The sequence below is a fragment of the Colobus angolensis genome, unplaced genomic scaffold (assembly GCF_000951035.1).
Source record: "Colobus angolensis palliatus isolate OR3802 unplaced genomic scaffold, Cang.pa_1.0 Scaffold113, whole genome shotgun sequence".
In the NCBI taxonomy this organism is placed as follows: domain Eukaryota; kingdom Metazoa; phylum Chordata; class Mammalia; order Primates; family Cercopithecidae; genus Colobus; species Colobus angolensis.
In genome coordinates, this window is record NW_012112364.1 from 1,004,712 (window position 1) to 1,016,146 (window position 11,435).

The window sequence follows — 11,435 nt, forward strand, 5'->3', positions numbered from 1 at the left end:
GAAACCCGTAAAAAAAAAAAAAAAAAAAAAATTAACAATACGTCTCTAATAGTATCTAATACCTAGTCTCTGTTCAGATTTTCCCCTCATCCCCAACATGTCTTTTCAGCATAATTATGTCTCCTTGATTTTTTTTTTTCACTCAAGAATAGCTTTTCCCTTCCTTTTTCATTCCCAATGGCATTGGCTTTTGTAGACACTAACCAGGTGTCTTGTTCCATCTGGATTTGTCAGATTGTTTCCTTGTGGCATCTGTTGTTCCTCTGAGTCTGGCCCTTGTATTCCCTGGAAACTGGAAGCTAGACCCTGCATCAGGTTCAGGTCAAACCTTTTTTCCAAGCTGCTTCATAGAAGGCGCCATGCACTTCAGGTAGCTTCCCATCCGGAGATGGGCCAAGGATGGCAGGTTGTCCCCCTGTTGGAGATGCTGAGTCTGACGTTTGCTTGGGATGACAGACAGCTGTCTCCTCAGCAGAGTGTGCTTATCCCTCGTGGTCTGAAAGTCATCTGTAGTGACCCTTTGGCATCAGCTCTCTTGCATCCATCCCTGCCTGAATCCGTGGTTTCACTGGGGTTGGAAAAATGGTGATTTTCTTTTTTTTTGTTTGAAACAGGGTCTTGCCCTGTTGTCCAGACTGGAGTGCAGTGGTGTGATCAGAGCTCACTGCAGCCTCAACCTCCTGGGCTCAAGTGAACCTCCTTTCTCAGCCTCCCCAGTAGCTGGGAGTACAGCTGCGTGTCAACACACCCAGCTAATTTATTTTTTGTAGAGACTGGGTCTTGCTATGTGGCCCGGCCTGGTCTCAAACTCCTGACCTTAAGTGATCCTCTTGCCTTGGCCTCCCAAAGTGCTGGAATTACAGGTGTGAGACATCGTGCATGGCAAGATTTTCTAATTACTTTTACTTTTCTTTTGTGTTTATTAGCTATCATTCTTCGCTACAGAAGAGCTTTTTCTCATCAATTGGGGGTGATTACAGTTCTTCCTAAAAAGGTAGGATAAATGCTCAGTTCTTTTTACTTAATTACCAATTTTCAAAGTAAAGAATCAAGATAATAGTCCCATGCAGTTGTGGCACATTATCATTTTCATAGATTTTTGCATATTCAGTGTGTTGACATGAATGACAGTAATTATGCCTTACTGTTTAAATTACACCACAATTGACCAGTGGGAGTCTTTTCTTGCTGCCAAACTGTAAATGACATGTAAACAAACAAAATGATAATACCATCATGGAAATCTGAAAGCTAAATATTTGACGACATAAAGGAACATTTTTTAATTGGGATAATGTTATTGTGAGTATTAAAAAGATTAAGGAGTACCTCTTAGAGATAGATACTATTTCCTGAAAAAGTAGGATTTACTTCCAAAGCCTTCCTGGATGGCTGCGGGGAGGCAGTTGAGGGGTAAAGACGAAACACAGGTGCTGTTTATTGTCCAGTTCTTTCTGTACGAGGTTGAAAGGTTCCCTAATAAAAAGTTTTTAAATTATGAATTTATGTTGATAGCTGCAATTTAAATGTAATTTTACAGGTTGTTTTAACTTTGTATTTATATTTTTATCTATAAGGGCCTATTTTGAAGAAACGTATATTTTCAATGTTGCTGATTTAAAGCCAGTATTGAGTTAGTATTAAAGCTTAATTGCAATGAATTGCATTGTTTGCTGTAGACATCAAAAAAAATTGAAGCTTCTTAAAAATTTAAACTTAAATTTGAATGATGGCAAAGGACTTTAAAAGTGATATACTTCCAGTGTGTTTCTGCTCTTTCCCTTTCCTTCGTTTCCTTCTTGGAAAGTGTTTTTAAAGCTTTTTAAAAAACCTACATCATTTTTCTGAAATAGTGTTTGTTTTGTAAATAAATAAAGTTTATTTTCAAGTATAAAAATAATACTTATAAAATACTTATAAAAACTTGAGAAATACTGGCAATTAGGAAAAATAGGGGAAAGAATTGCTTTTGTCTTCAACATTTTTATAATTTTTTTCCATCTTTTCCTATATCTAGTTATTTTGTTTGCTTGTTTGAAAAAAATCCTACATTTTGAATTTTTTTTATTTTAATATGTTGGTAATTTATTAAAGAAGGCACTTGAGCTTTTATTCATAATTACTAAGGGAAAAAGCCAGTATTGAGTTAGTATTAAAGCTTAATTGCAGTGGACTGTTTCGTCTACTGTATACATCAAGATTATTTAAATTTGTATATATCTATTTAGTAACATGATTTTACGTGTGGTAACTTCTACATCCTTCTTGCTAATACAGCCTTTGGAAGGAAACAACACTGATTCTAGACATAAAGTTTATAGAGCAGGCTTGTGAGCAGGAACTTAAGCATCCCCTGGCAGAATACCTAGTGACATTTCGGGCTGGATGCTGTTGCTGGTTTTCTGATGATAAGTGAAAAACAATTCTTCTCTGATCTCCTCAGATTTTTCTTCTTTTTTGGTTTGGAAGCTTCTTCCATTCACAAAAGAAACCATATGTCAGTGATTTAAAATCACTTTGCTCCCACCTTGGAGCCTTTACCGCATCTACAGCTGGAGCCACTAGCTGGGTAATAACCGTAAATCAATGCGTGTCATGCACTGTGGCTGGAGCATCTGGCCACAGATCCTCACGAATACTGACGGGTGTCTGAAATGCCAGCTAGAAATGTGAAGGGTGTAGCTTGCAGGCATTCGTGTGCATTGGGGGGAGTGATGCATCCGAAGGCTTGGAGGTTAAATGCCAGCAGCCCCACCGTAGCTCCTTGGCTGTTTCCTTTGGCCCATGCATTCATTCGACATGTACACGCTGAGCCAGGCTCTGGGCTGTATTGCCAGGGAACGTAGCAGTGAACAAAATGGACAAAGTCCATGTTCTCATGAAGCTTTCATTCCAGTGAGGAAAGATTATGAACGTATATGCAAATAAATATATAATGTGTCCAGCAGTGATAAATGCAGTAAAGTTTTTAACAGGCAAGGGAATAGGTTTGAGAGTGTTGGGGTGTGCTCTTTTATGGAGGGGTCAGGGAAGGACTCGCTGAGAGGTAGCATTTGAGCAGAGACGAGGTAAATGAACCATGAGGCTGTCTGAGGGAAGAGTATTGCAGGGAGAGAATTTCTGGGTGCCAGGACTCAGAGGATGGGTGTGTTCACTGTTTACAAGGAACAGCAATGAGGCTGGAACAGAGTGAGCCAGAAGAAGCACGGTCAGCACAGGCCAGTGGGCATGGTGGAGGGCTTGGCTTTTACTTGGAGAGATACCAGCCAGGGAAGGGTTGTGGGCAGAGGAGGAACGTGATCCGACTTACGCATTTTTAAGGATTGCTCCGTGTGCCCTGGCAGTAATAAACTCTAGGGCGTAAGGGCAGAGGCAGGAAGACCATGTTGGGAAGCTGTCACTGTGATGCAGTTTTACTGTGATGCAGTCGAGCAGCGGTTTGGGAGTGGGATGATAGCAGTGGAGGAGGTGAGAAGTGGTTATACTGGTTGAACGGTAGGTTTTGCGGATGGGTTGCTGAGAGAAAATAAAGAGTCAAGGATAACGTTGGTATTTTTGGCCTGAGCAACCAGAAGAATGTGTTGCCATTACATGAGACAGGGAAGACTGAGGGAGGAGCAAGTTTTGTGTGGAAGACAAAGCATTGAACTTTGGACGCTTTAATCGTCAATGACTATTACATATCTAAGTGGAGAGGTTGGGTGGGCAGTTAACCCTACAGGTGTGGAACTCAGAGAAGAGCTTGGCACCAGAGCTATAAATTGGAGTGTTGGGTGTTACCATACTAGGTAAGGAGGGTGTTGAGAATATGCATGTCCATCACTTTCTGTTTAATTTGCCATATTTTTTGCATATCACTTTTGAACATGAGGGGTGAGACATCAGTGGGTTGTACAGCCCGGTGGGCTCAAAGCCAGGGACCAGAGGGAACTTCCAGTTTTAAACACCGAGGAGATTCTGGGACCATTCTTTGAGAAGCACCCTGAAGACACCTTCTGTTTTCCTCTCTCATCTTGACAAGTCACACCTCTCGGAGTTTGTGATTCTCTAATGATTCCTAGCATGCCCTAGATGAGATTAATGGGTCCTCTCAGCACTCTTTCAGCCTGTACTTCTAAGATTTACCAAATGCATGAATGGAAGGATAGAAAAGTAATTAAAAAATCAATGTGCCATTTGTAAGTGCTTCAAATTCAGTCTCATAGAAATGAAGTAAAAGCGCTGTCACCATACATGCCTCTGTTAACATTTGGTAATAATACCTGCCTTACCTTGAGAATGATCTTTGTAATTGATGAGGTCAGTCAGCACTTTGATTTATGTCACAGTGTTTTCCGACAGTCTCAGTTATTCTTGCAGTGGGCTGGCTTCCTTCCTGGAGAGGTCCCTTTCCCATAACGTGTTCCTATCTGCTGTGTACCATCAGATGTGTTAAAAAATTGTTAACAGTTCATTATATTAAAAGTTTATCAATTGGTGTTTATGAATCACCAAGCATATTATGTACTGCATCCTCATAAATAAACCCCTAGGATGATACTTGCTTTTGGAGTTAGCACTACAAGATGCATGAGAAATACAGCTGACCCTAGAACAACACAGGTTTGAACTGCATGGGGTCCACATATATGTGGATTTTCCTCTGCCATCTCTGAGAAAGCAAGACCAACCCCTCCCTTGTTCCTCCTCCTCAGCCTGCTCGATGTGAAGACAATGAGGATGAAGACCTTTATGGTGATCCATGTTCACTTAATGAATAGTAAATATATTTTCTCTTCTTCATGATTTTAATGACATTTCTTTTCTCTAGCTTGCTCTGTTGTAAGAATACAGCATATAATACGCATGGCATACAAACGTGTTCATCAACTGCTTATGTTATTCATAAGGCTTTCAGTCAGCAGCAGGCTATTTTACGTTTTTGAGGAGTCAGAGTTATACACAGATTTTCAACTGCACAGGGAGTCTGTTTCCCTAACTCTCAAGTTGTTCAGGGGCCAACTAAGTAGTCAAATGAGATCATGGGTACAGAAAAAAAAAAAAAAAAGTGAAAGTGCTATACAAATCCGGTTTATTCTAATTGCCACTTGTCTTGGGGACAATACCACCATGAGTGAGTTAGTCTGGCCAGAGTCACCTGCTAGTCCTACTCCATCAGTGTAGACTTCCTGTGTGTGGATCTGAAAGTCTAGAGAACAGCAATTTCCTTCATAACTTGCAATTACAGCCTCCACAGCCTCACATATGCCCTGCCGTGTAGCACAATGTCAGACCAAGGGAGTAAGTGATTGAATTTTAATGAACTCTTCTTACTACTTTCTTAGGATGGCTGCTCTTTTTCTAAAGAGATTAACACTACAAACTGTGAAGTCTGAAAATAGTTGCGTTAGATGTTTTGGTAAACACATCGTGCAACAGACAGCACCAGCACAGTCGTCCCCTATTGCTTCTGCCCCGAGACTCTCCTTCCTAATTCATGCAGAAGCCTTTAGTACCACTGAAGACACCCAGAATGAAGGAAAAAAGAGAAAAAAGAGTCAAACAGCTTTTAGTAACGTTGGAAGAAAAATTAGTCAGCGAATTATTCACTTATTTGATGAGAAGGGCAATGATATGGGGAACATGCACCGAGCAGATGTGATTAGACTCATGGATGAGCGAGACCTGCGACTGGTTCAAAGGAACGCCAGCACAGAGCCCGCAGAGTACCAGCTCATGACAGGCCTGCAGATCCTCCAGGAGCGGCAGAGGCTGAGGGAGATGAAGAAGGCTAGCCCCAAAACTGGTAAGTATTTTGCTGTTGGCTCCCTGAATCCTTTAAGGGCTACAAATCAGCAGTTTAAATTCTAGCATTTGTCAAGGTGCCTGTGACAACAGGGAAATGAGAAACTGGAAAATTCACGATTCCACCACCATTCCTAGTGTCTGTCTTTCCTCCTCCTTCCTGCACGCACTTCTGTTCCCATTATTCCATGGTACCCTGGCCATTGTCTCTTCCCTTTAAACCTGTGTAAAATGGAGAAACCAGGCAAACAAACCAGAGTGAAGAGAACTCTTTCCCCTGTCCTGTGGCCTTCTCCCAATGCCAGGGCAAGCTGAGTAGCTGATGGGTGAAACGGAATGAGATTGGGAGGGATATGTTCAAGTTTCCTGCCCTCTGCTGGGCCAGTCACTTAGTTTTCTTCCCCTTCTTCATCTCTAAAGTGGAGGTGTTTGGTTAATTATCTGGAAGCACCTTTTTATTTTTTTTGAGACGGAATCTCTGCCTCCCGCCCAGGCTGGAGTTCAGTGGTGCGATGTGTGCTCACTGCAACCTCCGCCTCCCAGGCTCAAGCAATTCTCCTGCCTCAGCCTCCCCAGTGGCTGGGATTACAGGTGCCTGCCACTGCGCCTGGCTAATTTTTGTATTTTTAAGAGAGACAGGGGTTTCACCATGTTGGCCAGGCTGGTCTTGGACTCCTTCCCTCAAGTGATCCACCCGCCTCAGCCTCCCAAAGTGCTGGAATTACAGGCATGAGCCACCGCGCCCAGCCTGGAAGTACCTTTTAAACTCTAAAGTGATTGATAGGGCATCTCCCATGCCAAAGCGTTTTGTTACAGTATCAGTAGCAACACTCTTGTATATATACCACCAGCCACTTCACAAGGCACTTGCCATTTAAGCCTCACAGAAGTCATGAATTGGGTATTAAGCAAAGATGTTTGTTTTTCATAGTTCCTAAAAAGTGCTCATCATTATGAAAGTTCAGTGGATGGTGCACGGGGACAGGTGTCAGATGACTGCTCCCAGGACTGCATCGTGAGGTTGTGTGCCTTCAGAAAATCACGTTATCTGCAGCTTAGTTTTATAACACCACATTTAACAAGGACGTTGACTGGAAAACAAAAAAATATTCAGAAGAGACCAACTAGGGAGAATAAGGACATCAAACGATGTCACTTTAAAAAAAAAAAAAAGTCACTGGGCATGTTGGCTCAGGCCTGTAATCCCAGCACTTTGGGAGGCCAAGGCAGGTGGATAGCTTGAGCTCAGGAGTTCAGTACCAGCCTGGGCAATATAGTAAAACCCCCAAAAAATTTAAAAATTAGCCAGGTGTGGTGCAAACCTGTGATTCCCAGCTACTCAGGAGGCTGAGGTGGGAGGATCACTTGAGCCCAGGAGGTGAAGGCTGCAGTGAAGAACCATGATCACACCACTGCACTTCAGCCTGGGTGACAAGAGCGAGACCCTGTGTTCAAACAAACAAACAACAGGGTCTTGCTCTGTTACCCAAACTGGACTGCAGTGGTGTGATTTCGGCTCCCTACAGCCTCCATCTCCTGGGATCCAGCAATCCTCCCACCTCCACCTCCCACGCAGCTGGGACCACAGGCACACACCACCATCCCTGGCTTTTTTATTTTTTGTGGAGACGGGGCCTTGCTATGTTGCTCAGGTCTTGAACTCCTGAGTTCTAACGATCTGCCCGCCTTAGCCTCCCAAAGTGCTGGGACTACAGGCGTGAGCCAGCACATCTGGCCCCCAATCTTTATGATGAACACTGGTGCATACTCTAGGGTCTGTGAACCTAAATGCATCAAACTGCTGTCAGCAGCAGTGTATGCAATTTCTCTACCTCCTCCCTCATTCTGTCAGACTCTAGTTTTTGTCATTTTAATGGTGAGAAATTAACGTGTATTTCACTATTTTTTCTCTTCTGTGAATGCCTGTTTGTATTCATTTTTCTACGTAGATGGCTTTTCTTCCTGATTTATAGGGTTCTCTGTTGTGTATGACACAAAAAACCTTATCCCAGTTAGATTTTTCACTTTTTGCCTTTTTTTCTTAATGAATTCCTTCCCTATCCTGAGATCACAAACCATTTTGTCTTTTCTTCTATTTGTTTTAAAGTTGTATTTTTCACCTGTAGAACATTAGTACATCTGGGGAGACCTAACTTTTTGTCATCTATAAACTTCTCAATTGTCCCAACACCTTTATTGAGTAGCCTGTTCCTTCTCTGTAATTTTCCAGTAGGCAGGATTTCTGGAGACAGAGGGCATGAACACAGGATGTAGGGACCCTTACCTGTCCAACAGTCTGGCTGACCCCTTAGTAGCAAGGAGAGCATCTCAAAAGGAGTGGGTAGAGCACTCCCAGATGCCAACCCACAGCTGAAAGATGAGGATATTAAGTGTACCATAAAGACAAACTTAATCCTTTAAATGACTATCTTTTGGTGTTCTTTCAACAAATGATGGTTAACAATAAATGGAAGCATTTCAGATTTTAAGTACCCTTCCAGAGCAGGTAAAAAATTGGTATCTTTATGATCTCCCCCATTTGAAAAGACATGTACTGGTGTGTGAAACTGAAAGCCAGACCAGAAGACTGTCAGGTGGCAACCTAAGATTTTATGATGGGCATGTTGGGAAGTTCAGGGTTCACAGTGGACTAGTCAGTAGTCCTTACACCCTATCTGTTTCAAACCAGGACCAACCCCAACAAAGGAACTGACTTTTTCTTCAAATATTGGACAACATGATTTGGACACAAAGACTAAACAGATTCAACAGTGGATTAAGAAAGAACGCCAAGTCCAGATTACTATAAAGAAAGGAAAAAATGTAGACGCGTCAGAAAATAAAGTGGTAAGTAAAGAAGGTACAAGCCATTGCTTGTGCTTTTGGTCTTCTGATCTAAAAATACAATTGTAGGCCAGGCGCGGTGCTCACGCCTGTAGTCCCAGCACTTTGGGAGGCCGAGGCGGGCGCATCACGAGGTCAGGAGATCAAGACCATCCTGGCTAACACGGTGAAACCCCGTCTCTATTTAAAATACAAAAAAAATCAGCCGGGCGTAGTGGCAGGTGCCTGTAGTCGCAGCTACTTGGGAGGCTGAGGCGGGAGAATGGCGTGAACTTGGGAGGCGGAGTTTGCAGTGAGCCGAGATTGCCCCACTGCACTCCAGCCTGGGCGACAGAGCTAGACTCCGTCTCAAAAAAAAAAACGTAGAAAATCTGAAATATAGGCCGGGCGCGGTGGCTCAAGCCTGTAATCCCAGCACTTTGGGAGGCCAAGACGGGTGGATCACGAGGTCAGGAGATCGAGACCATCCTGGCTAACACGGTGACACCCCGTCTCTACTAAAAAATACAAAAATCTAGCCGGGCGAGGTGGCAGGCGCCTGTAGTCCCAGCTACTCGGGAGGCTGAGGCAGGAGAATGGCGTAAACCCAGGAGGCGGAGCTTGCAGTGAGCTGAGATCTGGCCACTGCACTCCAGCTCGGGCGACAGAGTGAGACTCTGTCTCAAAAAAAAAAAAAAAAGAAAAGAAAATCTGAAATATAAAGACAAAGTGACTGGTAATTATTCCACCCAGTGATGTTAACAGCTTTCTAGTTTGCTTTTCAAAACTAAGCATACCGTAGATACGGTTTCCATTACACTATATTTAGCCATATGAAAACGTTTCATACTTTAAAAGCAATATACTATTGTTTTATACATTGTAGAATAACCCTTAAACAGGAAAATTAGAAACTTTATAGATTGATCTTTTGTTTCCTCTTTGTACTTATGAGGGGCATTAATTATGTAGACTGTCTTCTAGAAAGTATGTAGTTTGCAATCCCGGAAGTTTATGGAATACCTGTTCTGCTTTTTTTTTTAAGTTAGATAACTTTAGCATCCACTAGTAATCCAGCTCCACAGTAGAGTCACTTAGCATAGGTCCCAACCCAGCTAATTCAGACTTTCTTGAGTCCAGGTATCCATTTGTTTCAGCCACTGAGAGTGACTCTGTTAGGGGCAGTAGAGAGTGCTGAGAACTGCTCGGCTGACATCTTGGGGATGAGGAGGTATTTTGCCAATGCCCAAACCCAGTGCTTTCTGTTTGGGGGAAGAGGGTAATCTGAGCCAAACGTAGCCTCTTAGTGCCATGACAAAGTGGAGATTTAAAATTAGGAAGCATTCAGCATGTCAGTTTAGTTACATGGTGTTACTGTACAGATTTCAGTCAACCTAACCAGATACATATGAACTCATTAGCTAATCACTTATCCGACAGCAGCAATTCAAGGGTGCCGGTTTTTGTGAATGTTCAAGCAGAACACTAGAAAGCACCAAAGCCTCTGATTTTAAATTAATCTCTGGCTGTTTCCCTTTTTTAGGAGGAGATATTTCATCAAATACTCCAGACTATGCCTGGAATAGCTACATTCTTATCTAGGCCACAAGCTGTTCAAGGAGGAAAAGCTTTAATGTGTGTTCTTCGTCCTTTAAGCAAAAATGAAGAGAAGGCATGTGGAGAAACTCAAAAGACCCAGAAAAGAGACACTTTGAACCAAGACCATGGAAATGATAAGGAATCAAATGTTCTGCATCAGTAATTTTAATAAAGAAAAGTATGATCTGAGAGAAAGTAAGCTCCTTGGTCTACCGTCCTTTAAACAAAGCAGTGCAGTTCTTAGCTGAGGGTAAGTACTGCAACTGTTGAGAGCACCTTGTCTTCCACACAGTTGGGTGACTCTCCGTTTTGATACAAAGATAAGCCTTGCCCTTGTTTCCTTTTGGGAGGGATATATCCACTGAGACGAGAGGCCAAACTCCGTTTTTCACGAGATTTTTTGACCTTTGGGAATAAGGAAGACACACGATTAGAATTCAAAATCAAAATTATCTGAGTTAATTTTACGATAGTCATATGTACCAGCAGGTATAGTATACAACATTGCTTTATGAGGAAGTAAAGTCTTCAGCAGTAGTGCAGACTCACACAGTCAAGCAGCTGAAAAGAATTCCAGACTCCTTCTGGCTTTAAACAATTTCTGTTTGAAAACTAAGCTACCTAAGTAGTTTCAACTTACTTTGAGCTTCATTTTCTTCTTGTCAGGATCATGTACAACAGCATGCCTAGTGAGACTTTGCTAAAATGAAAGAAAGTTATTAATGAACTATTAATATGAAAACTGTGTTGTGAAAGCATAGACTACAGGACCGCGACTATGAGGGTGAGTGCTTACTTTCATTGCAAATGTTTTGCCACAGCCGGCATGTTCACACACAAAAGGGCGCCTTTCCTCATGGAAGGAGAGGATATGGCTTTGGAGATTAAATACAGTTGTGTAGGTTCTTCCACAGCCTTCTCTTGGACAGCGACATACATCCCTCTCTGGGGCATGAGTTTTCATGTGTTGCTTAAGGTAATCTTTCCGTTTAAATGTTTTCTGGCATACTTCACATAGTACTTCCTCTGGTGGGACAGATAAACAAATTTCACCAATTTCCCCAGATATCACCATTTAGAAAAAATTAATACATAAGTAACATTCAGTGCCTGCAAATACAATCTGATTTGCAAATACAAATCAGAAATTCCCAAGGAACCCCAGTTCTTATCACCTAGGAAGATTGTCTCAATTCTCTGAAGTTCTTAAATGCCACAAAGTCACTGCT

At 42.3% G+C, this 11,435-nt stretch overlaps 2 protein-coding genes across 3 annotated transcripts in view; one reads left to right on the plus strand and one right to left on the minus strand.

Annotated features, from left to right (window-relative positions):
- MTIF3 (mitochondrial translational initiation factor 3) overlaps positions 1-10,401 on the plus strand; it is a 14,364-nt gene extending 3,963 nt beyond the window's left edge. The window contains exons 2-5 of one of the 2 annotated variants that reach the window (XM_011958417.1): positions 927-994; positions 5,325-5,785; positions 8,474-8,631; positions 10,151-10,401. In XM_011958417.1, the coding sequence (XP_011813807.1) occupies positions 5,326-5,785; positions 8,474-8,631; positions 10,151-10,369 (837 nt within the window). In that variant the 5' untranslated portion in view covers positions 927-994; position 5,325 and the 3' untranslated portion in view covers positions 10,370-10,401. Of the gene's footprint in view, positions 1-926; positions 995-2,723; positions 5,786-8,473; positions 8,632-10,150 lie in introns of those variants that run through there. The other variant, XM_011958408.1, reaches the window with a different exon arrangement.
- Positions 10,356-11,435, minus strand: part of GTF3A (general transcription factor IIIA) — a 21,942-nt gene continuing 20,862 nt past the window's right edge. Inside the window, exons 9-11 of the mRNA XM_011959115.1 lie at positions 11,003-11,232; positions 10,847-10,906; positions 10,356-10,611 (exon numbers count right to left, since the gene is read on the minus strand). Of these exons, the coding sequence (XP_011814505.1) occupies positions 10,447-10,611; positions 10,847-10,906; positions 11,003-11,232 (455 nt within the window). The 3' untranslated portion in view covers positions 10,356-10,446. The remainder of the gene's footprint in view (positions 10,612-10,846; positions 10,907-11,002; positions 11,233-11,435) is intronic.